Below are 23,544 nucleotides of genomic sequence, written 5' to 3'. Positions count from 1 at the left end.
ATATAACCATCATTTCTAAACATTCTTATGTTGGAATTTTTAAAAACTTTAATTACATAATTATAATACAACAATTATACATAATACTAATTGTTAGCAAAATAAATTACCATAACACAAATTGTTCTTAGCAAAATAAATTACCATAACACAAATTGTTCTTAGCAAAATAAATTACCATAACACAAATTGTTCTTAGAAAAATAAACAGTACTTCTTCCTAGTAAAATAAAAGACCAGTCTTACTAATTACAAATTTAAATTATTTTAAAGATACATAGCCACTGAATACATCTTGAAGTTTATGGTGAGGTATTCATATTACCCCTGTCCTCCTTGTTTGTCTTTTTCAGATTCTTCATTTTTTCCTCCTGTGCTCAATTCCAAATCAATACCATGAGGAGGTGTTGTAGAATAACCCTTCTGTGGATCACCTAAAAAATAAATATTTTTTGTTAGAAATGAACAATTTACTATTTTGTTTAGTTTCACTGAAAATACATTTAAGTATTTGTAAATGATCATTATAATTATTATACTACCTCTGGTCCAAATTACTCGCAACTTTGGGGTATTATTTGTGAGATATAAAATATTCCAAAGTTGCGAGTAATTTGGACCGGAGGAAGTATATGAACATCTTTTACCTGAAGCTGAACTTCCTTCATTAGCCTTTTCTGCTGTTTTTGTACCAGAGGCTACGTTTCTTTCTTCTGCACAATATGAACAATTTATTTTATAAATTCAAATATTGAAAATGAACAATTATGATTAAATACAACTATAAATGATCATTATATTTATTATATATTAACATCTTTTACTTGAGGCTGAACTTTCTTCAACAACCTTTTCAGATGTTTTTGTAGCAGAGACTACATTTTTTTTCTCCTGTAAAATAAGATTAATTTATTTTAGAAATTCAAATATTGAAAATGAACAATTATGATGAAGTATAATTGTAAATGATCATTACACTTTATATATATGAACATCTTTTACCTGAATTTGAACTTTCTTTCACAGCCTTTTCAGCTTCTTTTGTACCAGAGGCTACATTTTTTTCTTCTGTAAAATATATCAATTTATTTTAGAAATTAAAATATTGAAAATAAACAATTATGATAAAATATAGTTGGAATTTGAAAATGAACATTATAACTATTAATTATGAACATATTGAACCTGGAATATATTTTTTTTCATCGGCCTTTCCAATTGATGCTGAAGTAGATGCTTGAATTGGGGGTTCAAGAATCAATGCCTTTGTTGTAGATGTAGAACCTGTACCTATTTTCAACTAAATTTTGTTAGGGAAACAGAAATTTTTAAATAAAAGTGATAACATGATGCTTAAAAATGAATTTAGTTTATACTTACCAATGGCTGGAGATGGTGGAGTTAAATGTAAAGTGAATGCTTTTCGTACATCATAATTCTCCTTCCAGTTTGTAGTTTTGATAAAATTAGCTGCTTCCATGAGATCTTTTTCAATTTGAGCAATTGCATTTAGGAACTCCTCTGATTCATAGAACTCTTCATCTTGGCTTAGAGTTGATTGCTCCCTTGTAGCCATTCTTCCTAAAACTTCATCAACCTTTCTAACCAAATGATTTTCTGGAAATATTTCCTTTGCCTTCATCAATTTTCCAGAAAGTCTTGAAAGGTTTGTACTTGTCTCTTTCACTAGGCTAACAAAATCATTCATGAAAACCTGTATTGTAAATCAAATTATAAGACTTACCAAAATAAATTTATTATAAATAAACTGAACGTTTATGTCATTATAATTGATCATTTTTTTTACCTCTGGACTTTCTTCCACTTGTACAGCAATTCTAGGTAAGATTTTACCTCTACCAAACCCTAGTTCATACTCTATTTTCAACCTCTCAAGAACCATGTGTCTGTTCCAAACAGATATAATGGAGAATGTTCTTGGAGGCCTTTTGTCTAACCTTTGAACCCTATCAAAATAAAACAGCTACAAGGCAAAACAGAAAATGAACATTATTAAAATTACAAATGAACATTAATTATTAAAGGAATGATCAGGTTTCACATTATAAATGAACATTGTATAAAACCATTTATTACCATAAAAAATTGCAGAGGGCCTTTGTAGAACCCCTTTCCTTTCTGCTTTCTCCAATCAACATGACTTTTGATTAGTGAATCAAACACATACTAACACCAATTTAAATTTCTTATTTTTTCTTTGTCCATCATTGAAAAAAGAAACTTGAAGTGACATTGATTGTTTGATATGCAATTCATCATGCAGTTCACAGCAACTGCTAAAAAATTGGTTATGAAATGTTCACTTGGTGGTCTATTGTTCTTGAATTTATCATGTATGTATCCATTTACAATCTGTAAATTACTTTATCAGACTTTGCCTCAGCAATTGGAATTTCTCCTGTAGGCAAGCCATAAACAACCCTCACATCCTCTACCTCAACTTGAATTTTTCATTCTTTGGCAATTCAAAATTCTGACTGCTCTCCTCAAAACTATCCAATACCCAATTACAGAACTTCTGATCAAGTTGTGGTAAAATGATCTTAAGAAGTGATCCTAACCCTATGTATAGGTAAAATCCGATTTGGGCCAAGTTTAGTATTTTGGCCATAACTTCCTCATTATTCATCGGAATTGGGCTTATAATATATCGTTGGAAAGGTCTTTTCAAACCCCATCCAACTGCACCATTATTGGACTCTTATTATGGAACAAACTAAACTTAAATGCACGTTTTTCATAAAATAGAGTAAGAAAATAAAAATTTTCAAAAACAAAAAGAAGAGATATTTTAATAAAAGCATCCTCATCACTAGACTTTCACACTTTCGCTTTGTTCGATAATCAAATGACATGAAAGGTATTCATCACTGGGTTTGGTTTTGGGGGGACACATTTAGGTGTCTACAATCACCTATTTTGACGATGTCCTTAGCGTGCCGAGTATTTTTCTCGGACGGAGCATTCATCACCGTTTGATGACGAGCCCTCTCTATGGCCATCAAGCCGGTATTCTCGTCTTGCAGCTTATGGAGATCTGTCCAGGCCAACTCGAGCTCACGTCTTTGCCTCAGACGCCAGTCCCGGAAGGCAGAGCCTAAGGAGAAGCTGCGTACATAACGAAAAAATTAGTGAAGGAAAACTAAATAACAAAAATTTGGCCAAGTAAATTGGTTGAAAAGCTAAAAGACTACCTCATCACAGTTGTTGATCATGGGACCGAGGTGCCCATCATGGATACCCCAGTATTTGTCCTGAGTCTCAACCAGGACGACCTTTTAGATAGCGTCCCGGACGGTCTTGCATTTGGCCCCAGTTAAGGAAGAACCAGGGGGACAAACGTCCAAATCCTCAAAAGTCTCTGCAAAATAAAAACAAGTTAGAACTCTGAAGAAAAGAAAAAGTCAGAAGGGAAAAGGACGAAAAGGTATAAGTACCTTCTGAGAGATTTGCAAAGCGCGGACGCCCCTCTAGAGGAGGCGCCAGCTGAGTCTGCTCTGCTGCCTTGAGCGGAGAGGGAAACTCCCCTTCAGTTTGGGAACCAGAAGGCTTAGTTCCCAAAAACTCAACATGTAAAGCTGAGTCCTGATCCACTGTGTTGTCCGGGGTCGGTACATCCCCTCCGTCCTTGCGGACGGGTTCATTTTGGGCCACCTCGAACGAAGGTGGCTCCGAGGACTTAGAGTCCCCACTAGGTTCCAGCTTTAGGTTGCACCGATGCAACCCACAACCTAGCCCTGGCCGCTGGCGTTCTGGACGCTGAAACCTTGCGAGCCTTGGACGACTCATCATCCTTTAAAGCGGGCGCCGACCGCTTCTTCGCATGTCTAGGGATAACTGAGTGAAAAAACAAGAAAGAGTTTAGTTAGAAACCTCTGTCCAAATAGCATTGAAGAAAAGAAGCATGAACACAAATTTATTCGGCACAAGTACTTAAAGGACCTGGCCGAGTAGAATTGCACCAAAGGTTATTTAATTCTAGTTTGCTCGGCCAAGGTTGCAATGTCAGCTAATATATTAGCTGTTCGAGTAGGGTTATTGCAAGAGACCAACAAGCTAAATTCATTCGGCCAGAAGTGGAAAACGTGTAGAGGCCGACTCAAGTTAAAACAAAGTCCACTAATGTATAGCAAGTCGGACAGACAAAAAAAACAAAGAAAATATATTCAAGGCAAAGAGAGCAGTTGTACCCGTTTTTCCGCCTCATATTGAGCTTGTAGCGCTCCATGTCAAACTCGTTCATGTCCATGTCTCCCCTCTGTACTAGGTTGAGTTTGACCGCGACTTCCTTTGAAAATAACAAAGCATTGGGAGTTAGAAAAATTTTTAAAGAAAGAAAAGGACAATGCGTACAGCGAAGGTCAACCTTGGGAATAATTCCTAAGCAGGCCAAAGGAGGACATAAAGATAGAATCCCTTAGCCAGATCACTAAAGGAATCCACCGTGCAATGACAGATACCCGGCGCTGTAGGCGTCGTTCGAAGTGCGCCTACGTTAAAGCATGTGTGAATATGCTTGGCACTCATAGAAAGTGGGAATTGACATTACGATTAGGGACAACGATTAGGGACAAATAAAGTAGGGAGCCGCCAACAAGTTTTTAAGGAACTTGTAAACTGTTCACGGATCATAAAAGGCAACCACGATAAAGGGACAACGATAGGCAACAACGGTTGACCCGTAAAGGTTACACCCCATTCATAATCCATGAGATTACTAACTCCATACGGTTCGGAACCACGAAAGGAGGATCGGGGATGATGGTACGAAGTGAGTCATGGAGCCACATTCGCCCGTATTGGCCTCTACTCGATTCTTATAGTAAAAAGGGATTCCTGTGATCTCAAAGGCATGCAAACAAAGATTCAATTTGCTCCAAACAATTATTATGCTAAATTGGTTTAATATTAATGCAACACATAATTCTAAAATATTGTGATCACTTGATTAAACAACAAGATTAAAAAGGAACCTAAACCGGTTGTCTAAATTATCTTATTAGGCGTGATTTTCAATTACATATTCCCTTTAACATGCAATATGGTGATCAAAATAATACTAGAATAAGCATTAATATTGGAAGCAATTTAACAATAATAGCGTTAGTCAAATCAAATAATAAAATAACCTAATCATGATACTAGCAATAAGAAAATAAAATAAGAGTAATTAAATTAATTAATTACTCACATTCTGCACGTTCCTTTAAATTGCTACATCATGAATAAACTATTAGTAACTTCAATAAAAAAAAAAAATCAAATTGAAACAATTAAATTAAATAAAAAGTAGAGTTGATTTGGTCCAAACCCTCAGTTAATTCTACCTTTCACACCTTGATTTAAGTATAGAATTTCAGGTAAAGTATGAACTCCTTGGAGTGCTTAAAGGAAGAAATAGTAAAAGAATGGGGATGCTAGTGTTTAGGCTAAAGAGGGAGAAGAGAATGATTTGATGATCAAGCTTGTTTATGATTGGAAAAGGGATGATATGACCTCTATTTATAGAGAAAAAAGAGGGGTCGAAGAATTAAGAAAAGATAAGAATTCGAATCGGATAAAACTCTTGCGATAGACAGCAGTTTTTGCGGTTTTTGTTTTTATTATATCTTTTGATCCAGAAATTGGAATAAGATGAATAAGATATCTTTGGAAAGCTCTTGAAGTCTACTTTCTAACCCAATTAAAATCAGATTAAAATATTTTGTAGAATAAAAGATATGGACAAAATAGTGAGACGGTGTCAGTTTTGGATAGAGTTTGACATTTTATTCATATCTTTTTCGTTATAGCTCGGAATTGATATTATAATATATCATTGGAAAGATAATTTCAAGGTCTATCCAACCATATAAAATTTGGATAAAAACTATGGGGCACGAAAATAATATCTGTCTATCTTTAATGTCTTTCAATTCGGATAGAAATTAGGATTTTCAAAAAAGGTGTTTTATTTAATTTCAAATTCTTTAATCTTATCTTTTCAAAAAGGATAATCAAGATATTTTAGAAACTTTTAGATGCTTCCAATTAATCCTAATTGGTTTAGGAATTGGATTAAATAATTTGGACCCTCCACATGATCATTGGGTCGTAGGTAAGGTGGGTTTAGGTTCGGTTTGGGCTCGGTTTAATATTTTGGCCATAACTTATTCGTTATAACTCGGATTTGGGCTTATAATATATCGTTGGAAAGCTCTTTTAAATCCCCATCCAACTATTCAATCATTGGACCCAGATTATGGATCAAAATAAACGGAAATAAACATTTTTATAAAAAGGACACGAAATGAATGATTTTAAAGGACACGAAATGAATTATTTTGGGTTTTAAGGCACGAAAAGAGGAAAATAAGTTATGGTTTGGGGAAATGGGATAGGAATTGGGTTGATTTATGAAATGGAAATATGGATTTAAGCACTCCAAAAATTAAATACTCAACCCGACCAATAATGGCGGTGAAAGGTTGTTCATCATCGGCTTTGGTTTTGGGGAGACATTTTTAGGTGTCTACAGGCGCCCCTCTCTATATACTCGCTTGACCCTAAAATAGTCAAGCTAATCGACGTGGTCCGGGTGAATCGGGGGCGGGGCGGCTGGTGATACCTTCTTCCAAGTTGGAGGGGAGGGGAGTTGAATTTGTTGATCTTTTTGTTGAACTCCCGGTTCCCCGTCTAGATGAGGTAGAACCTATGCTTTTAGTCGCACCACTTACACGTCTTGAGCAAAGTCACCATGTATTCCGTCCGGGTGCTCAGAACAAACCACCAGTCCGAGTCCACCTCCATCTTTGTCATATTGTGCATGGCGTAGAAGACGGGAAAGTTGGGGGTGAAGCCCATCCGAAGACAGGTCACCAAGTAACCAAAGCTATCTAATATTCGTCCAGCAGCTCTTAGACGAATGGGTGAAGAGGAAAGCGAAGGCCGACTTCAAAGGCCGCCTTATATACATTGAAGCCCCAGCAGATCTTCTTGGGATCATCCGAGGCGGCGATCGAGCCGGAGGTTTGAGGGGGAGTTATTGTAAAACCTTCACCCAACATGAGGAATTCTTCCCATTCCTAGAACCTATTGTTTAGGTACGCCAAGGCGACGTGCCCTATCATGCAGCCGTAAGGGCTGCCGAAATTGTTCTCTTCTTCTCTGCCTTGGCGGCAGCATTTTCAGCCTGCTGTTCGGCCGGCTGAGGTTCAGGGTCCCTTGCTGAACCAAAGTCTTGAGATAAGACCCTGTCTAGCTCGTCCGCCTCAGCGGAACTTCCTCCGACCGAGCCCTACCTTGGCTTGACCATCACTGGTTCTTAAGGCACCAAAGGGGCTTTGCCCTTGTCTTTTGCCCCAACCCCAGAACTATGACTTCTAAATGGAACGGGGCGGGGAGAGTTAGTGGGTTCGACAATCACTATTCCAGTCCTAAGCCTGGCCGACCTAAGAGCTTGAGAGAAAGGGGGAGCAAGAGTTCGCCCGGCTTCAGTAGAAACACACAACTAATTTTGGTATATTTCCTGAGCAGTCACCGAAGACTGTGGCCGATTTTTGCCAAATAGAATATGGTGGTGGTATAATGACTGCTCAAGCTGATCTTGTTCAGATCGACCTGTAACCATCCTGGGAGGAGAGTGGGGCAAAGAAGTTGGTAACTCGTCCGCTCCAAGGATCGAGTTAGCAAATAAAGCGCGGTTTACACTCGAACCCCTCCTAGAAGTGGAGGTGCCTAATTGATTCTGGCGCTCTTCAAAAGAGGTAGTTACCTTGACCACCAAGCACGCACTACCATCAATAGTAGTGGTGGTGTATGTGTTTGTGTTTGAGGGGTTAGTTCCCATGTCTGAGTTATTCGGACCATAGGAAGCCAAAGGTTGAACAAGAGTGCCGTCAGGATTTCTGGTGGCATGGAGATCGTGCGTTTGCCTTGTACCCGACATGTTCGGCTGCAGGGACACAGAAGAGTAGGTGGGGTGAGTTGCTATGCACTAGAAATGGACCCACTCCATAAAGACGAGGACCTGTCCCCGTCCATTCTAGATTCTTCAGTCCCAGGCGAACAGACGGCCTCATGAGCAGAAATGTACGAGGCCGAGTGTTGATCCAGGATGTTTGAAAAATAAAGCAAAAATTGAAAAGAAAATTAAAGAAGGAAGAGTATTCGGTTACCTTCGTCCTAGTAGAAAGTTGAAAAACTTGAAGAGTGCTTGGGAGGTCTTGGTTGAAGAAAGGCCAGAAAACTCAAAGTCTTGAACGGAAAAACTCGAATGTGCAGTGGAGCTCTCGAAGAATCCGGGAAGAAGTAACTTTCTCTCTCTAGAAGCTCCAACTTCTCTCTAGAAAGCAAGGAAATCCAAAGTAAAAAAATGAAGGTCAAACCCTTGTGTAGGGAATATTTCAAGCATTATCCCAAACTTGAACCCCACTGTGATCATACACTTAAGCATGGTGGCGTCCAAAGGGAAAGAAGCTAGAGCAAAAGAGTCGCCAATTAAGTTTTAGGAACTTGTAAACCGTTCACAGTGTGAAGGTTACACCCCTTAACGATCCAGCTCCAATAAGTCTGGAACCATGAATGGAAGTTCGGGGATGAAGGTACAAATCCAACCTAAAAGAGATTAAATCTGCCCTAATAATAGGCCTCTACTTTATTCTACTTGTATTCATGTGCGCTTTCTGACTAACATGCAATCATTAGGTTAACCCTAAACCTATGTAATCTATGTTGGTTGAATATTAATGCACTAATAAAACTATTATTGGTAATCACTTGAATTATAATAATATTACCCTAAATAAGATTATTAATTATCTTATTAAGCGTAATTACAAGTACAAATTCCCTTTAAACATGCATATAGGTGTGATCAAGAAATAACAATAATAAGCATCTAGCAACATAATAATAATCGTAATAATTATAATCAAAATAACAATCATAATTAAAATAATCATGACCATAATCATATCAACGCTAAAGCATAATAATAGCAAGATCCTAGGCATGATACTAACAAGATTAATAACAAACCTTGGCATGTCACTAAACATCAAAGATCAAAGCTTTAGCCCTAACATGATATTAAGAAATAAATAGGAAGCATCATAGAAATCATAATTGATATTAGAAACTTAACTATTACTCTAAACATGATACTAGGAAGCAATAAAACATCCTAACATGAATTCTAGAAATCAATAAAACAATATAAGCATGATTTCTATAATAATAAAACAATTAAAGTACTTACTTCGATGCGTCGTACCTCTTTCTAATAACAAAATACATGCGTTAGTAACTTCAAGGAAAAGAATAAACAAAACAATTAAATTAAATAATTGAAATAGGGATTTGGGACCAAACCCTCATAAATATCAAACCTTTCACGTCTGGGGCGAAGGCAATTTCGAACTTAGATAGGTGTGTCTTGTGCTAATGAGTGCGAAATTGTGTTTGTAAAAGGTTAAGCTAGAAAGAGGAAGAGAGAATAAGCTTTAGCTTAGAGAGAGAAGAATTAGAGAATTCTGGCTATAAAAAACGGAGGTCCAAGGACCCTATTTATAAGAAAATAGTCCAAAAACATTAGAAAATACTTCAAGTTCAATGCGGAATAAAACTACATCCTGGTGCGGCGACAGAGTGTGTGGCCACGTAATATGGTTGTGGACCTCATGCAGCAGTTTGGTGGAGTTTTGGTGGAGTTCTTCTGGGACACCACCAACACTTTTCACTTTCCTTGGGGCGAGATGACTGTCACCCCTGCTGACTTTAGTCTTATTTCGGGACTGGAGTTTCGTTCTGCTGCGCTACCGTTTGACGGTGCGATCACCGTATTTTCTCCGGAGGTCGAGGAGTTGTTGGGTCTGATTACTATTCAGGCTTATGCCGAGGTTTAGCTGACACGACTTAGTTCCAGGGGTATCCGCCGATCCACTCTTGTGATGGATTTTCAGGATGGTGCGACCACCCGTGAGCAGCGGGTGCACATCTTTGTTCTCATTTTATTGTCAGGGACCTTTTCTCCTGACAAGGGTAGCCGAGTACTCCTCTGCTACCTACATGCTCTCCGCGACCTTCACCTGGTCGGGACTTATGGTCGGGACTTATGACTGCCAGCTTGGCCTATGCTGATTTTTTGCTTGGCTTGCGACACTTATGTCGTCACACGGCATTCACGGGGATATTGCACTTTCCAGCTTTTGGAGAATTGTAGAGGTATACTTTATCCCCTTTTAAAGTTAGCTCTAGATTCTTATTAGCATTCGCTGATCTTCCTCTGTTTTTGTAGATTTGGTTCTACGAGTACTTTCTATCGCTGTCGCCGGCGAGACCTTCGCCTCGCGAGCTCCCCGTTGGCGGCTGTTGGGGAGGTTGCATCAGTAATGAGGCCGCTACTCCCCGTGTCCAAGATTTGATCCTCTCGGTATGTTCTTTTGGACGCTTGTATTTTGTATTGCCTTTTTTAGACACTACTTTTGGCCTCTTGTCCCGAAAGGAAGTGCGATGATGTTACAAAAATTCATTCTTCATGCTAGATCAAAGTTGAAGTGTTTATGGACTATGAAAAGAATTATGAAGTAAGTTAAACCCATATTTGAGATCAATTTATCTTAAAGCCTTGTCCTATTACTATTTAGGCCTAAAACATGTTCATACATGTTTAAACTTGATTAATAACGGGCCCAAATGCATCGAATACAATGATTGGATCCAATGGAACCTACATTGTTGAAAAACCGAGCCAAACAGATGAACCAAACATCCAAATCTTGTGTAAGGCCTATACAGATGGATAGCCCTTTCAAAGAGCTTTCCAACGGTACATTATAAGCCCAATTTTGAGTTAAAATGAAGAAGTTATGATCAAAACACTAAACCGGGCCTTAAAACCGACACCCTTGCACTCCAACGGCCTTTTCTTTTGATCAATAAAATATTTTAACCTAATTCTAATGGAATTGGAAAGTATACATTTAGAGCTTTCCAATGATATCTCACACGCCTGAATCCGACTTTGCAATCAAAAGTTATGAAAGTTTTAAAAACGCGTTTTCGTATAAGGCAAACCGCAAACCAGCACAACTCAATAAGTTGCGTGCGCGACTCAGAGAGTTGCATGCGCCACCTGACGCCGCGGCTCTAAAATCCTAAAACTAGATTCCTACGCCTATAAATAGGGGTCTTCATTCAGCACTAAACACACAAAAAAATCAAAATACTAATAAACCTTAAATTCTGAAAACCCTAATCTCTCTCAAACCTTCTTAATATCATACTAGTTTTCCCTCGTTCTTCCCAACTACTCTTCAACCCTAATCCATCCATTGAAGCTCTTGAAGGTACGAAGAAGAAAGAAAGACCATAAACGCATAAGACGGAGATTTAGCATAAAAGAAGAACGGTTAGTTTCCTGAGCACTTAGATAAATCACTTTTCTTTTATTGTTTAAATAACTTTAATTGATTAATTAGTGTTGTTAGATCACTTTAAATAAACTTTTAATTAATTAATTCATATAGTACTCTTTCATTAATCAATACTAGAATTTTAATAATTAATTGTTGTTTTATCACTTAAGACAAGGCGAATATTGTTTATTTATTGTTCTTTCACGAATATTTATTAAAAAAATAACGACTTTTGCAATGTAATTCCTACATGATTAATGCGTGAAAATAAAATCAACTAACTTAGTTTTAGGTATCGCGTTTCATTTATTGTTTGGTGATGAAAGTGTGAAAAAGGAAGAGCTAGTAGAGGCCGCACTAGAGCTAGAATAGTGATTCCTCCCTAAAAGGAACGTTATTTTAATATCCTCGCTCCCGAACTCATTTCTGGTTTATGTAGACCAATTTAGGCATGGGTAAACTTACGATTTGTGCTAATTATCCCATGAACTCCACATGGGAGAAAGGCATGAACGGGGTTTATGAGTTTTCCTAAAACTCATTGGCGACTCCTTACTTGTTTCTTATAAAAAAGCGTGATGACTAGATCAATTCTAATTCAAGGTCCCCCAAACAGTTAGGAATTCAAATCCTAATACACCCTCACAAGTGTAAAGCCCTAGGCTTCTATCTCACAGACATGTTTTGTAGGAGCCTGATGTGGTGTATCGGCCATGGGCCGATCTGGATGTTCCTGCGCTGGCGCAGTACACTATCGAGGGTCACTACTTCCAGGGGACGTACGAGGCTATGGTGTACCTCGGTGAGAGAGTGGCTATCCAGCACTCCTCGGATAACTTTGCCGGCCATGCTCACCCGCCTCGACACATGTTCAACCAGGCGGTGCCGATAGACCTGTCGGAGAGGTCGCCTACTGGTACTCCTTGGCGATCTCATGCCCGTCCAGGGTAAGAATTACGATAGATGATCTAAAAGAAACGGAATAAGAAAATCAAGCAAAATACAGTCAGCATTGCCTTGTTAAGAGGGCAGTAAAACAGTCATGCAAGGAAAATTCAGCAATATTGATACAGGCTAATTTAGATTAAAAACACTAAATTTGTATTATATGTCAATACTTGAAATTATTCGCCATATGAGCTTTATTTATGCACTCATGTTTCTCGACTTTTATTTTTCAAATATCAAAGTTTTCCATAAGATAAATAAGATAAGTTTCACTAAAGTTATTAAAATTAGCATCAATGTACTACATATATGAGAGATCTGAGTACAGAGATATGAATGGCTCCAAGCTCATATTTTGTATGGATTGTCCAATTCCTACATTTTAAGAAACTAGTAGCAAAATTTGTTTCACAAGAACCAAGAACTATCAATATTTATGAATTCTAATCAGTTAGGTGGTCGAAAATTTTCCTGAGAATTTATCAGATGAAAATTATCTATAAAATAGATAAATTGAGTTTTCAAGTAGGGTGTCTCAAACTCTTTCTTTTTTTTTTTCTTTTTTTTTGACAATAGGGTGTCTCAAACTCTAGATAGGATTTAATCACAAATTTGCAACCCTAGCACAAGCAAAAATTTCTAAATAAACTCAAATTTTGGCTTAAAATTCTTCAAAAACTAACATTTCCAGTCACAAGCACTAAAATCTTCAAATTAGAAGCTTGTTCATATTCATTAATTTTGAATCCCTTAAAATAGTGATAATTAAAATTGTAAAATTTCTCATAGAAGTATTTAAAAAAAAAGACACTATAAATCATAATCAAAGATTTTACCTGAATTGAAGAGCCATACCGAATCTTTCAGCCCAGCAAATTGTTCAACAAGACACCGATTTAAGAATTATAAGCTTCAATTTATCAGCTCGAAAATATCGCAACCCATCATCTCAAATGTAGATCAACTCCTTTAATTCCAGTTTAACATGAACGAGTTTGCAACCGGAAAGTCATAAAACCCCGCCTAGTTTCATTGCAGACAATCTAATCTTTCCGGCATGATTTCCCAATGTCAGCAACATTTTAGTAGTATATATTGTTTCTTTATTGTTCATTCTCCAAAACAAATCATAATTACAAGGGATACATTGAACCATACCTTAACTTCTGAGAGGAATCAGCTCCCTGCGACAACCACCCTCCGATAGCCTCCCCTACAATGGTAGCAAGCCAAATAGGCCTGTTACGAGGATCTATCTTGAGCAGCTGGTCTCATTAACACATGCTAATATAATAGTTAGGATAAAGTCTTAGCTTCTATCATTCATCCAGCCAATAGAAAAGAGGATACTAAGCTAAGATTGGTGAGGTACTTATCAATATAAAATGGTGCAATAATTTATCTTGAGAATATTATCTTTGACTTACTATAACTGTAAAGCTTTTATCTAACAAAACTAGCTACTTCTACACGCCACTAAAACAACAATAATTCATTACTATACAATCTAAAATGCCAACCTATTAATGCTGATGCATAGCCACAATTACATGTATACTTCTCCCGTTTTATTAGTGGTCTTCATGATTTTCTTAATTAATTTTTTTATGTTCAAAATGAAATGAGGTGTATTGATAAGTTTCCGAGAATGGAACTATAAGCGAATACATTTCTGTATTATGACAAGATATTGATAATTGTTGTTAGCAAATTTTAATAATTGCACAGCATAAGCCTACCTCAAAGGGACAAACCTAGAAAATTCAACAAAAAAACACATCATAATTCATATATACACCATCAAAAGGCGGGACAAACCCAGAAAAATCAACACAAAAAACATCATAATTCATATATTCACCATCAAATTTAATCACAAAATCAATCAATTTACAAAATTAATATGACAATTTCCCAAAATCTAACTAAAATAGTATACATCAAACCTCATCCCAGCAAAAATACAACAAAAAAACAAAATTTAGGGTGAAAACCAAACTTTCAGCAACAAATTGTTGTAATATATAATATGATAATCATACATAACTTTAATAAATAATAATTATACCCATTGCTTTAATATTTACACGCACTTAACAGCCAAAAACACCTAAATTAACAACTAAAATCAATGACGAAAAACCAGAAAACCCCAATCAATCAAAAAACATTAAAAACAAAAACAAATTAAAATCACATGCAGTACAACCTCATTTGAGTAAACAATACACAACGAAAATCAACAAAAACATAATGAACTCAATAACGAAGCAGAAAATGTAGGTGAATCCGAAAACACTAGAGTCAATTAGTTAAATCTAGCTAAACCAAACAAAAAGGAAGAAGAATAGGAGGAAAAGACGAACCTTAAAATGGGGGAAAACGAAAAACTGCGCGCTCTAATAAATGTTCTTTAATCGCGACAACCACCCTCCGATAGCCTCCCCGACAAAATGGGGCTTGCGCTGCAATTTCTCATCATCATCCGACAATTAGGACGATTCCAAAATGCATGACTGCAGAAGCAGAGAGCGCATGTTGCTCTATGAAAAAATGAGGAATTTTAGAGGTTTTTTTGAAGGAAAATTGAGGTTTTTCGAAGGAAAATTGAGGTTGTTCTGTGAAAATTAGGGGTAAGTTTGATTAGGAGGAAGGAAGACTAGAAGTACTTTCTTAAAAAAATAAAATAGAATAAAGAATACAAGTAAAATGAGTGTTGTGCATAATAGCAATTGTAACTAACCTTAATAAAGTCCATTATAATTAATATAGTCAACAAATTTGACCTATTAGTTGTAACTAGCTTTTTCTATGTCCATTACTAATAGTTGGTCATTCTATCTTTGAACTACTTTTTGTAACTAATCTTGGATATGCCAGTTACTAATACTAATTTATTTGTAACCCGCACTAACAATGTCAGTTACGAATACCCTTGTAGTAACTAACACAGTTTATGCTAGTTATAAATAGAGCGTTACAAATAGTATTTTTTCTACTAGTGAAAAAAGAAAAGCAATAGCAATCATTGACCGGGGAGCGGTCAGATGACCTCCGTCCCCAGCCGGCTGGTGAGCATACTGATATTCCTCTTGACGACAATTGTCCAGAGCGAACTGTTAAGGTAGGGACGGCTGCTTTTACTTAGTTGGGCACAAGTTTGCACCAACTGTCCACAAACTCGCTACGGATCCCAAAAAGACATTTTTTCTAAGTTGGGCACAAGACATTTTTGCCTTTGAAGTGGAAGAGATGTCAGGCTTCAGCTCGGATCTTGATGTCCACAAACTCGCTGTGGATCCCAAAAAGAAGCTCATTCGGCAAAAGAAAAGAAACCATGGCGAGGAAAAAAGTCAAGTGGCAGCCGCCGAAGTTAAAAAGCCGTTAGACACTGGGTTCATTCAGCCATGTAGCTAACCTGACTGGGTTGTGAATGTTGTGCTTGTAAAGAAGCCGAATAGTACCTGGCGCATGTGTGTAGATTACACTGACTTGAACAGAACATGTCCGAAGGATAGTTATCCACTTCCAAAGATCGACAGTCTGGTCGACTCGACAGTTCAACATGCCCTGATGAGTTTTATGGACGCCTATTCAGGCTTTCATCAGATTCCCATGTGGAAAAAGGATTAAGAAAAGACGGCATTCGTCACTGATCAGGGGTTATTCTATTACAATGTGATGCCATTTGGTTTGAAGAATGTGCCTGCTACTTTCCAACGAATGATTAATACGGTCTTCATTAATCAAATTGGGATGAACGTAGAGGCATACATTGATGATATGATAGTTAAATCCAAACAACAGGCGGATCAGCTGTCTGATATCTGAGAAACATTCACCACACTCAGGCGGCACAAGGTCATGCTTAATCTAAAAAAGTGTGTCTTTGGTGTTGAGTCTGGGAAGTTTCTCGGATTCCTGATTGACCAAAGGGGGATTGAGGCCAACCCTAAAAAAATACAACCGGTAATCGACATGCAGTCGTTCTGTTCTGTAAAGGAAGTTCAACAACTAACTGGTTTTCTGGCAGCTCTGGGAAGATTTCTCAGTCGGTCAGGTGAAAAGTGCCTCTAGTTCTTTCAGGAGATCAGGAAGAAGACTAGATTTGAATCGGGGAAGGATGCTGAAGCCGCCTCCAAAAGCTGAAAACGCATCTGCACTCTTTGCCAAGGTTGGTCAGTCCCTTGCCCAAAGAAGTGCTCTATATGTATTTGGCAGTTTCAGATCATGCCCTCAGTACTGTACTCTTAGCTGAAAGAGACGACATCCAGCTCTCGGTCTACTTTATTAGCCACATCCTCAGAAACGCAGAGCTTCGGTACCCCATGGTTGAAAATTTTGGTCTCACCCTTTACATGGCTGTCAAGAAGTTGAAACCATACTTCTTGGCGCATCCGGTTACGGTCTATACTGACCAACCGATCAAGTGGCCAATGACAACCCTGGAATCTTCTGGACGAATGCTCAAATGGGCTATTGAACTACAGGGACTGGAAATCGCTTTCGAACCAAGGAAGGCAATAAAGGAGCAAGCATTCGTCGACTTTATTGTTTAAATGACAAGGCCGGCTAAGCCGGATCATATCAATTAGGTTTGGAAGGTGTATGTGGACGGGAGCTCCACGATGAACGGCTGTGGTGCAGGCGTAATTTGTTAGTCTCCTGAGGGAGACAAATATGAATATGCGCTACGTTTCATGTTCCAGGCCTTAAATAATGAGGCCGATTACGAAGCCTTGTTAGTCGGCATTCGGATGTGCAAGGCGGTAGGGGCAACAAGAATTGACGCCTGCTCTAACTCCCAATTGGTAGTAAGCTAATACAATGGTGTCTATGAAGCCACCCATCCGGCTATGATCAAATATTTGCAGAAGGTCAAGGCTGAAGCTGGGACACTTAAATACTTTAAGTTAAGTCAAGTGCCTAGATCAAAGAATAATCAGGCGGATGCTCTGTCCAAACTGGCCTCATTCGCCTCCTGTAAAACGCCTCGGTCAATATTCTAGGAAGTCAAGGAAAAAGAGAAGTATATCTAATGAAGACCCCATTAGAGTACTTGACCGAAGCTCCACCTGGATGGATAACATCCGGGCGTATCTGACAGACGGCACCCTCCCGAATTTCACCCCAGGAGGCGGTCGTGCTGAAAAAACGAGCTGCAAACTTAAGATAAAGCAAGGAGAGCTCTTCAAAGCAGGTGTCATGAAGCCTCTTTTGAAGTGTATGACCTAGAAAAGGGGCAAGAAATCCTCGAAGAATTACATGCCGGATTCTGCGCCTCTCATGTAGGCGACAGGTCTTTAGCTGTTAGGGCCAGGCGACATTACTTCTGGCCGACCCTAGAGTCGGATGGTATGGAAATGGTAAAAAAAAAATGTGACAAGTGTCAAAATTTTGGCAAGTTGATCCATCGTCCAACCACTGACCTGATGACCATCCATAGTCCTGTGCCATTTGCTAAATGGGTCATGGACATCTTGGGTCCATATACGACTGCTCCAGGAGGCAAGCGCTACATCTTAGTGGCTATGGATTACTTTACCAAATGGGTAGAGGCAGAGGCGGTCAAAAATATCAAGACTAAGGACGTGATTTCCTTCATCTACAAGAACATCATACTCGTTTTGGGGTGCCTATGTCTATGGTTTTTGACATTGGTCCTCAGTTTGAGACCCCTCACTTGAAGACTTGGTTAGGAGATCAGGGGATCTCCAATTACTTTGCATCAGTCGGCCGATTCCAACTCCCCAAGCAAATGGCCAAGTTGAAGCCTTCAACAAGTTAATCTCAGACGGCATTAAAAGAAAGTTGAGAGAGATGGCGGCCAATGGGCGGATGAATTACCACACGTCCTGTGGGCCATCAGAACAACTGCAAAAGGGGCGACTGGAGAGACCCCATTCCTTATGGCGTATGGGGCAGAAGTTGTCTTGCCCATTGAACACTATGAGCCGACTCTTCGCATTAATTATGCTATATGATGAAGAGGCAAACTAGGAGGCCATGCGCCTGACATTGGATTCATTCCCAGAATGCAGGGGCAATGCTGCCTTACGTCATGAAATCTACCGTCTGAAAATGACTCGAGCATACAACAAAAGAGTACACAAGCGCCCTTTAAAAGTTGGGGACTTTGTGTGAAGAAAATGGAGGCAGTCGGTAGGGCGAATGAACAAGAGAAACTAACCCCAAATTGGGAAGGCCCCTATCGAATCTATGAAGAAGTAAGAGGAGGCACCTACCGCCTGGAAACACCAGACGGTAGAAGGCTGCCCCAAACCTGGAATGTAGATAATCTAAAGAAGTATTACTTCTGAAATTTTGTAAAGTTTTTTGACTTGTTAATGAAATTTTGCCTTCATTTTCGTACTTGTCTTTATTTACTTTATTTTGAGCACCGGATGCACACAGTGCAGAATAACCAGCTCATAACAATGAAGGATGTCGTCTGTGTTGGTGGATCCTACATACCCATTATGGTACCAACTGCACAATGTGTAGGCGGACCAAAATCTTTAAAAAGAAACATTGGGGTACCGCCTGTATGATATCTAGGCGGCCAACACTGAGACTCTGCGAGCTACCACCTGCCCAATGGGCAGACGGCTAAGAACATTGTTAATCTAAATATAATTTTGGGATCGTCTGCTCCAACAGAAGACGCCCAAAAGATAATCCGACTGCACCAAACTTATGATTAAGCTAAGTTAATAATTTAGTAGCTAACTGTAGGCGTCGTTCGAATTGCGCCTACGTTAGAAGCATGTGTGAATATGCTTGGCACCCTTAGGAAGTGGGAATTGACAAAATACGATTAGGGACAAGGAAAGTAGGGAGCCGCCAACAAGTTTTTAAGGAACTTGTAAACCATTCACGGATCATTTAAGGCAACCACGAATAAAGGGACAACGATAGGCAACAACGATTGACCCGTGAAGGTTACACCTCATTCATAATCCATGAGATTACTAACTCCATATGGTTCGGAACCACGAAAGGAGGATCGGGAATGATGGTACGAAGTGAGTCATGGAGTCACATCCGCCCGTATTGGCCTCTACTCGATTCTTATAGTGAAAAGTGATTCCTGCGATCTCAAAGGCATACAAACAAAATATTCAATTTTCTCCAAACTATTATTTAGCTAAATTGGTTGAATATTAATGCAACACATAATTCTAAAATATTTGTGATCACTTGATTTAAACAACAAGATTAAAAAGGAACCTAAACCGGTCGTCCAAATTATCTTATTAGGCGTGATTTTCAATTACATATTCCCTTTAAACATGCAATGTGGTGATCATAAAAATAATAGAATAAACATTAATATTTGAAGAAATTTAACAATAATTCTAACAACACAAAATCGTTAGAAAAATAATAGAAATAAAAGGAACATAATTCTTACTTTGATTCTGTTTGTTTGCAACTACAAAACAATAAACGAATTAGTAACTTCAAGGAAATAATAATAAAACAATAATTAAATTAAATAGAATTGATTTGGGGCCAAACCCTCAAACAGTTCTACCTTTCACGCCTTGGCTTAAGGACAGAATCGCGAGTAAAGTATGGACTCCTAGGAGTGCTTGAAGAAGGAATTTTGAAAGAAGAAGGGTAGGCTAGTGTTTAGGCTATAGAATATAAGAGAGAAAAATAGAGAATTAATTCATGCCCCATACATCAGAAATGAGGGGTAATTTATAGAAAAAATGTGCTGAGGGAACACACGGAACCCTAAAATGATAAAAACCCTAAAAGAGTATACACTGACATGGCAAAGTGTACCGTGACACGGGAAATCCCACCGTCAGACGGGAAACATTCCCGTGACACGATGTACTTTTGTGTGATGCGGGAAATATATGCTGAACGGGAAAGAAAACACGTTAAGGGTTTACGCGAAAAGGACACGGAAACCCCCGTGTCACGGCAGGTGTCCCGTGTCACGGGGAACCCCATTGTCAGACGGGAAAGTTTCCTGTGACACGGTGGACTGTTGCCGTGACGCGGGAGTTTTCAGTCCGCTTTTCCGTCTAAATTCATTTTTAATCCTAATTTCGTTCAGCATTTTAAATGCCGATTGATAATTTCAGGCCTTTTCTTATTTATTATTATTTGGGCCAAAATAAGAATTAAGTAAATAAAAATAAATAAAAAGTTTGGGCCAAAATAAATAATAATAATAAAAAAGTAAAATAAGTTTGGGCTGAAATTAAAACTATGCTTTGACCAAACATCAAGACTGACCCATGGACTATTCAAAAATTGAATTAAATATGATTTTTTTAAAGCACTCTAGGGATTAAATACTGAACCCGACCAATAGTGGCGGTGAAAGGTTGTTCATCATCGGGTTTGGTTTTGGGGAGACATTTTTAGGTGTCTACACTAACGTCTAAGTGACAAAGAGGCCAATGGCCGGATGATAAACTAAGTTAATAATTTAGTCATATTTTATCCTAAGCTAAGTCAATGATACTTAGTGGCTAACCAATTCTGTATAGGATAGCTCCCGCTGAACTATCGCCCAGCCCCTAGGGTGCGCACTCATTGCCAAGAAAGTAATTAAGGAGGGCTCATCAGCCCGGTGGAGTCAGCCTGCAGGGCTACCAGGCTGAACTCTCCACGAAGGAGATGGTACGCCTATAAATAGAGGGTAAAGTACAACGGAAAAGGGGTTAGACACTCAAGTTATTATACTTTCTACATCTCTCTAAGTACACTTTCTCTCTCTAAACACTCTCTAGCTTAAGCTTCGGAGGGGGGTTCCTCGAGCCACCCCCGAGGGCAGTTTACGTGTGCTGCCTTGTGTAGGTTGTTGACGGGACCCAGCTCACCCAGCAGAACCCTTGGATCCATACCTGGAACAATTGGCGCTAGAAGGAGGGGAAGGATCACCTAACGTGAGGTTCACCAACCGAGCTAGGGACCAGTTAACTAACCACCATGGCCGGAGAAGAAACTGTACCGACACCCATGTCCAAAGCTAATGAGACCAACCAAACACCACAAAAAACCCCTCAGTAACCCTCGATCCAAAAGGATCCACCGAAAATTCCAAATCGACCATCTCTCAGAAATCCAACCCCATTGGATCAACATCGGCCGCAGCTAAAGCGGCGTCGAAACCAGTCGATCCGGCAGGATCCAGTTCCATTTTCAAATACGGAATGCCGTTAATAGGCGCGAACAATGAGCTCATTGTTTCAGCACTAGTAACCCAGAACCCGCAGCCCGTAAATATGCCAGCTGTAGGGAATAATTTCAAGCCTTTAAAATCCCACTAGCTTGAACCCCACTGTGATCATACACTAAAGTACGGTGGCGTCCAAAAGGGAAGAAGATAGAACAAAAGAGTCGCCAACAAGTTTTTAAGGAACTTGTAAACCGTTCACGAGGTGAAGGTTACACCCCTTAACGATCCAAGAGATCGTCAACTCCATAAGGTCATGAACCAAATAAGGGTTCGGGGATGATGGTACAAATCCAACCTAAAAGAGATTGAACCTGCCCTAATAATAGGCCTCTACTTTATTCTGCTCGTATTCATGTGCGCTTTCTGACTAACATACAATCAATAGGATTAACCCTAAACCTGTTTAATCTATGTTGGTTGAATATTAATGCACAAATAAACTATTATTGGCGATCACTTGAATTTATAATCACAATTAACCCTAAAAAGATTATTAATTATCTTATTAAGCGTGATTGCAAATACCAATTCCCTTTAACCTGCAATAAAAGGTGATCAAGCAATAACAATATAAAATATATATCAAGCAACATGATAAATAATAATAAACATTAGAAAGAACATAGGAAGCATCATACTTTTAATCATGCTTGATATTAAAAACACCCTAGACATGATACTAGGAATCAAAATAACAATATAAACATGATGTCTACATCATAAAATCAATAAATCAATAAAGTACTTACTTGGATGCCTCGTACCTCTTTCTAATTACAAAATACACACGTTAGTAACTTCAAGGAAAATAATAATCAAAACAATTAAATTAAATAATTGAAAGAGAGATTTGGGACCAAACCCTCAGAAATTAAAACCTTTCACGTCTAGGGCGAAGGCAACTTCGAATATGGCTAGGTGTATCAAGATCTTGTGAATGCGGAATTTTGTATTAAAAAGCAAAATAGAAAAGAATACTAAAGAATCAATGTTATTGATGATTGATGAACGAAAGATGATGAATGAAGAGAATTGATGAGAATTGGAAAATTGATGAGAATTGATTAATAGATGTAGATGATGAAGATAGTTGATAATTGGTGAATCAAAAAGGAATTTTTGATATGATATTTATGGAGAAAATCAGCCAAAAAAGATAATTTATCAAAACAGAGTCTGAAGACCACAGAACCACCTTGGCGCCAGCCCTGGCTCATTGGCGCCAGGACCAGTGGCTAGCGCCAGGCGCCAATGGGTGGCGTCTGGCGCCAATCCTGGTTCCAGGCGCCAAGGCCTGGGGTTGGACGCCAAACCGGCTTTTAACGCGTTTTCGAAATTCTGATAAAATTCCCGTACTGGAAGATAAAATAATATAATTTCAGTCGAGAATGCTATTTGATCTAATTAAAACTCTAAAGGATCCTAATTGAATTAAGAATGATAAGAACCTTCTAGAATGTTCTAGAAGACCAAAACCATTCCTAATTACATTAGGAATGATAAATCATATTAGGCCCTCCCCTAGATCATTGGGCCGTACTTAAAACTCAAACCGGGCCCAGTTTAGTAAATTGGCCATAAATTCCTCAATATTCATCGGAATTGGGCTTATAATATATCGTTGGAAAGGTCTTTGCAAGCCCCATCCAACTACACTACTATTGGACCCATATCATGGACCAACCAAACTGGATTGGCTGTTTTCTTAAAATAAAGTTTTCAAAAACAGAGAGAAGAGAAAAGAAAAGAAATAAAACTTTCCGCAACACTAGACCTTTCCACACTTTCGTTTCATTCGATTATGATTCGACGTGAAAGGTACTCATCACTGGGTTTGGTTTTGAGGAGACACAAATGGGTGTCTACACCAGCCATCCTGCAGAACCTCTCTAAGTGCAGTAAGGAGCAGCTGGCAGCAATGACGGCGGTCCTTACCAATATGGGTAAGGGGGCAAATCCGTCACCGACAACGGC

At 38.6% G+C, this 23,544-nt stretch overlaps 1 protein-coding gene and 2 long non-coding RNA genes across 6 annotated transcripts; all 3 read right to left on the bottom strand.

The window, feature by feature from the left end:
• Positions 1-140: 140 nt before the first annotated feature.
• Positions 141-2,801, bottom strand: LOC110725963. Of its 2 annotated transcripts, none has more exons than XM_021905440.1 (8): positions 2,098-2,801; positions 1,808-1,984; positions 1,381-1,714; positions 1,186-1,290; positions 1,003-1,068; positions 825-891; positions 648-713; positions 141-434 (listed from the first exon to the last, which is right to left on the bottom strand). In XM_021905440.1, exons 1-6 carry the CDS (start codon positions 2,098-2,100, stop codon positions 854-856), a joined length of 723 nt encoding a protein of 240 aa, XP_021761132.1. In that variant the 5' UTR covers positions 2,101-2,801; the 3' UTR covers positions 141-434; positions 648-713; positions 825-853. The 2 variants fall into 2 exon arrangements, with proteins under 2 accessions (XP_021761132.1, XP_021761131.1); XM_021905439.1 differs by having other exon boundaries at positions 850-891.
• A 52-nt stretch (positions 2,802-2,853) lies between these two features.
• Positions 2,854-5,511, bottom strand: LOC110725962. Of its 3 annotated transcripts, none has more exons than XR_002512276.1 (5): positions 5,213-5,511; positions 4,212-4,309; positions 3,459-3,858; positions 3,216-3,382; positions 2,854-3,129 (listed from the first exon to the last, which is right to left on the bottom strand). It is a non-coding gene; the product is annotated as an uncharacterized LOC110725962 (long non-coding RNA). The 3 variants fall into 3 exon arrangements; XR_002512275.1 differs by lacking the exon at positions 5,213-5,511 and adding an exon at positions 4,388-4,560; XR_002512274.1 differs by lacking the exon at positions 5,213-5,511 and having other exon boundaries at positions 4,212-4,560.
• Positions 5,512-11,986: 6,475 nt separating this feature from the next.
• On the bottom strand, positions 11,987-15,134 carry LOC110725961. Its single transcript, XR_002512273.1, has 3 exons — positions 13,524-15,134; positions 13,202-13,408; positions 11,987-12,385 (listed from the first exon to the last, which is right to left on the bottom strand). It is a non-coding gene; the product is annotated as an uncharacterized LOC110725961 (long non-coding RNA).
• Between the last annotated feature and the right edge of the window lie 8,410 nt (positions 15,135-23,544).

This window comes from Chenopodium quinoa, unplaced genomic scaffold (genome assembly GCF_001683475.1).
Source record: "Chenopodium quinoa cultivar QQ74 unplaced genomic scaffold, ASM168347v1, whole genome shotgun sequence".
In the NCBI taxonomy this organism is placed as follows: Eukaryota; Viridiplantae; Streptophyta; class Magnoliopsida; order Caryophyllales; family Amaranthaceae; genus Chenopodium; species Chenopodium quinoa.
The sequence above is the reverse complement of the archived record's forward strand: the minus strand, read 5'-3'. Positions and strand labels throughout refer to the sequence as shown.

What these genes read in the sequence shown, in the direction of transcription:
- LOC110725963 (XM_021905440.1), bottom strand. An exon ending in AAGTGGAAGAAAGTCCAGAG is followed by an intron (nt 1,715 to 1,807) that starts GTAAAAAAAATG and finishes TTTACAATACAG; the next exon opens with GTTTTCATGAATGATTTTGT. An exon ending in GAAAGAAAGTTCAAATTCAG is followed by an intron (nt 892 to 1,002) that starts GTAAAAGATGTT and finishes CTTATTTTACAG; the next exon opens with GAGAAAAAAAATGTAGTCTC.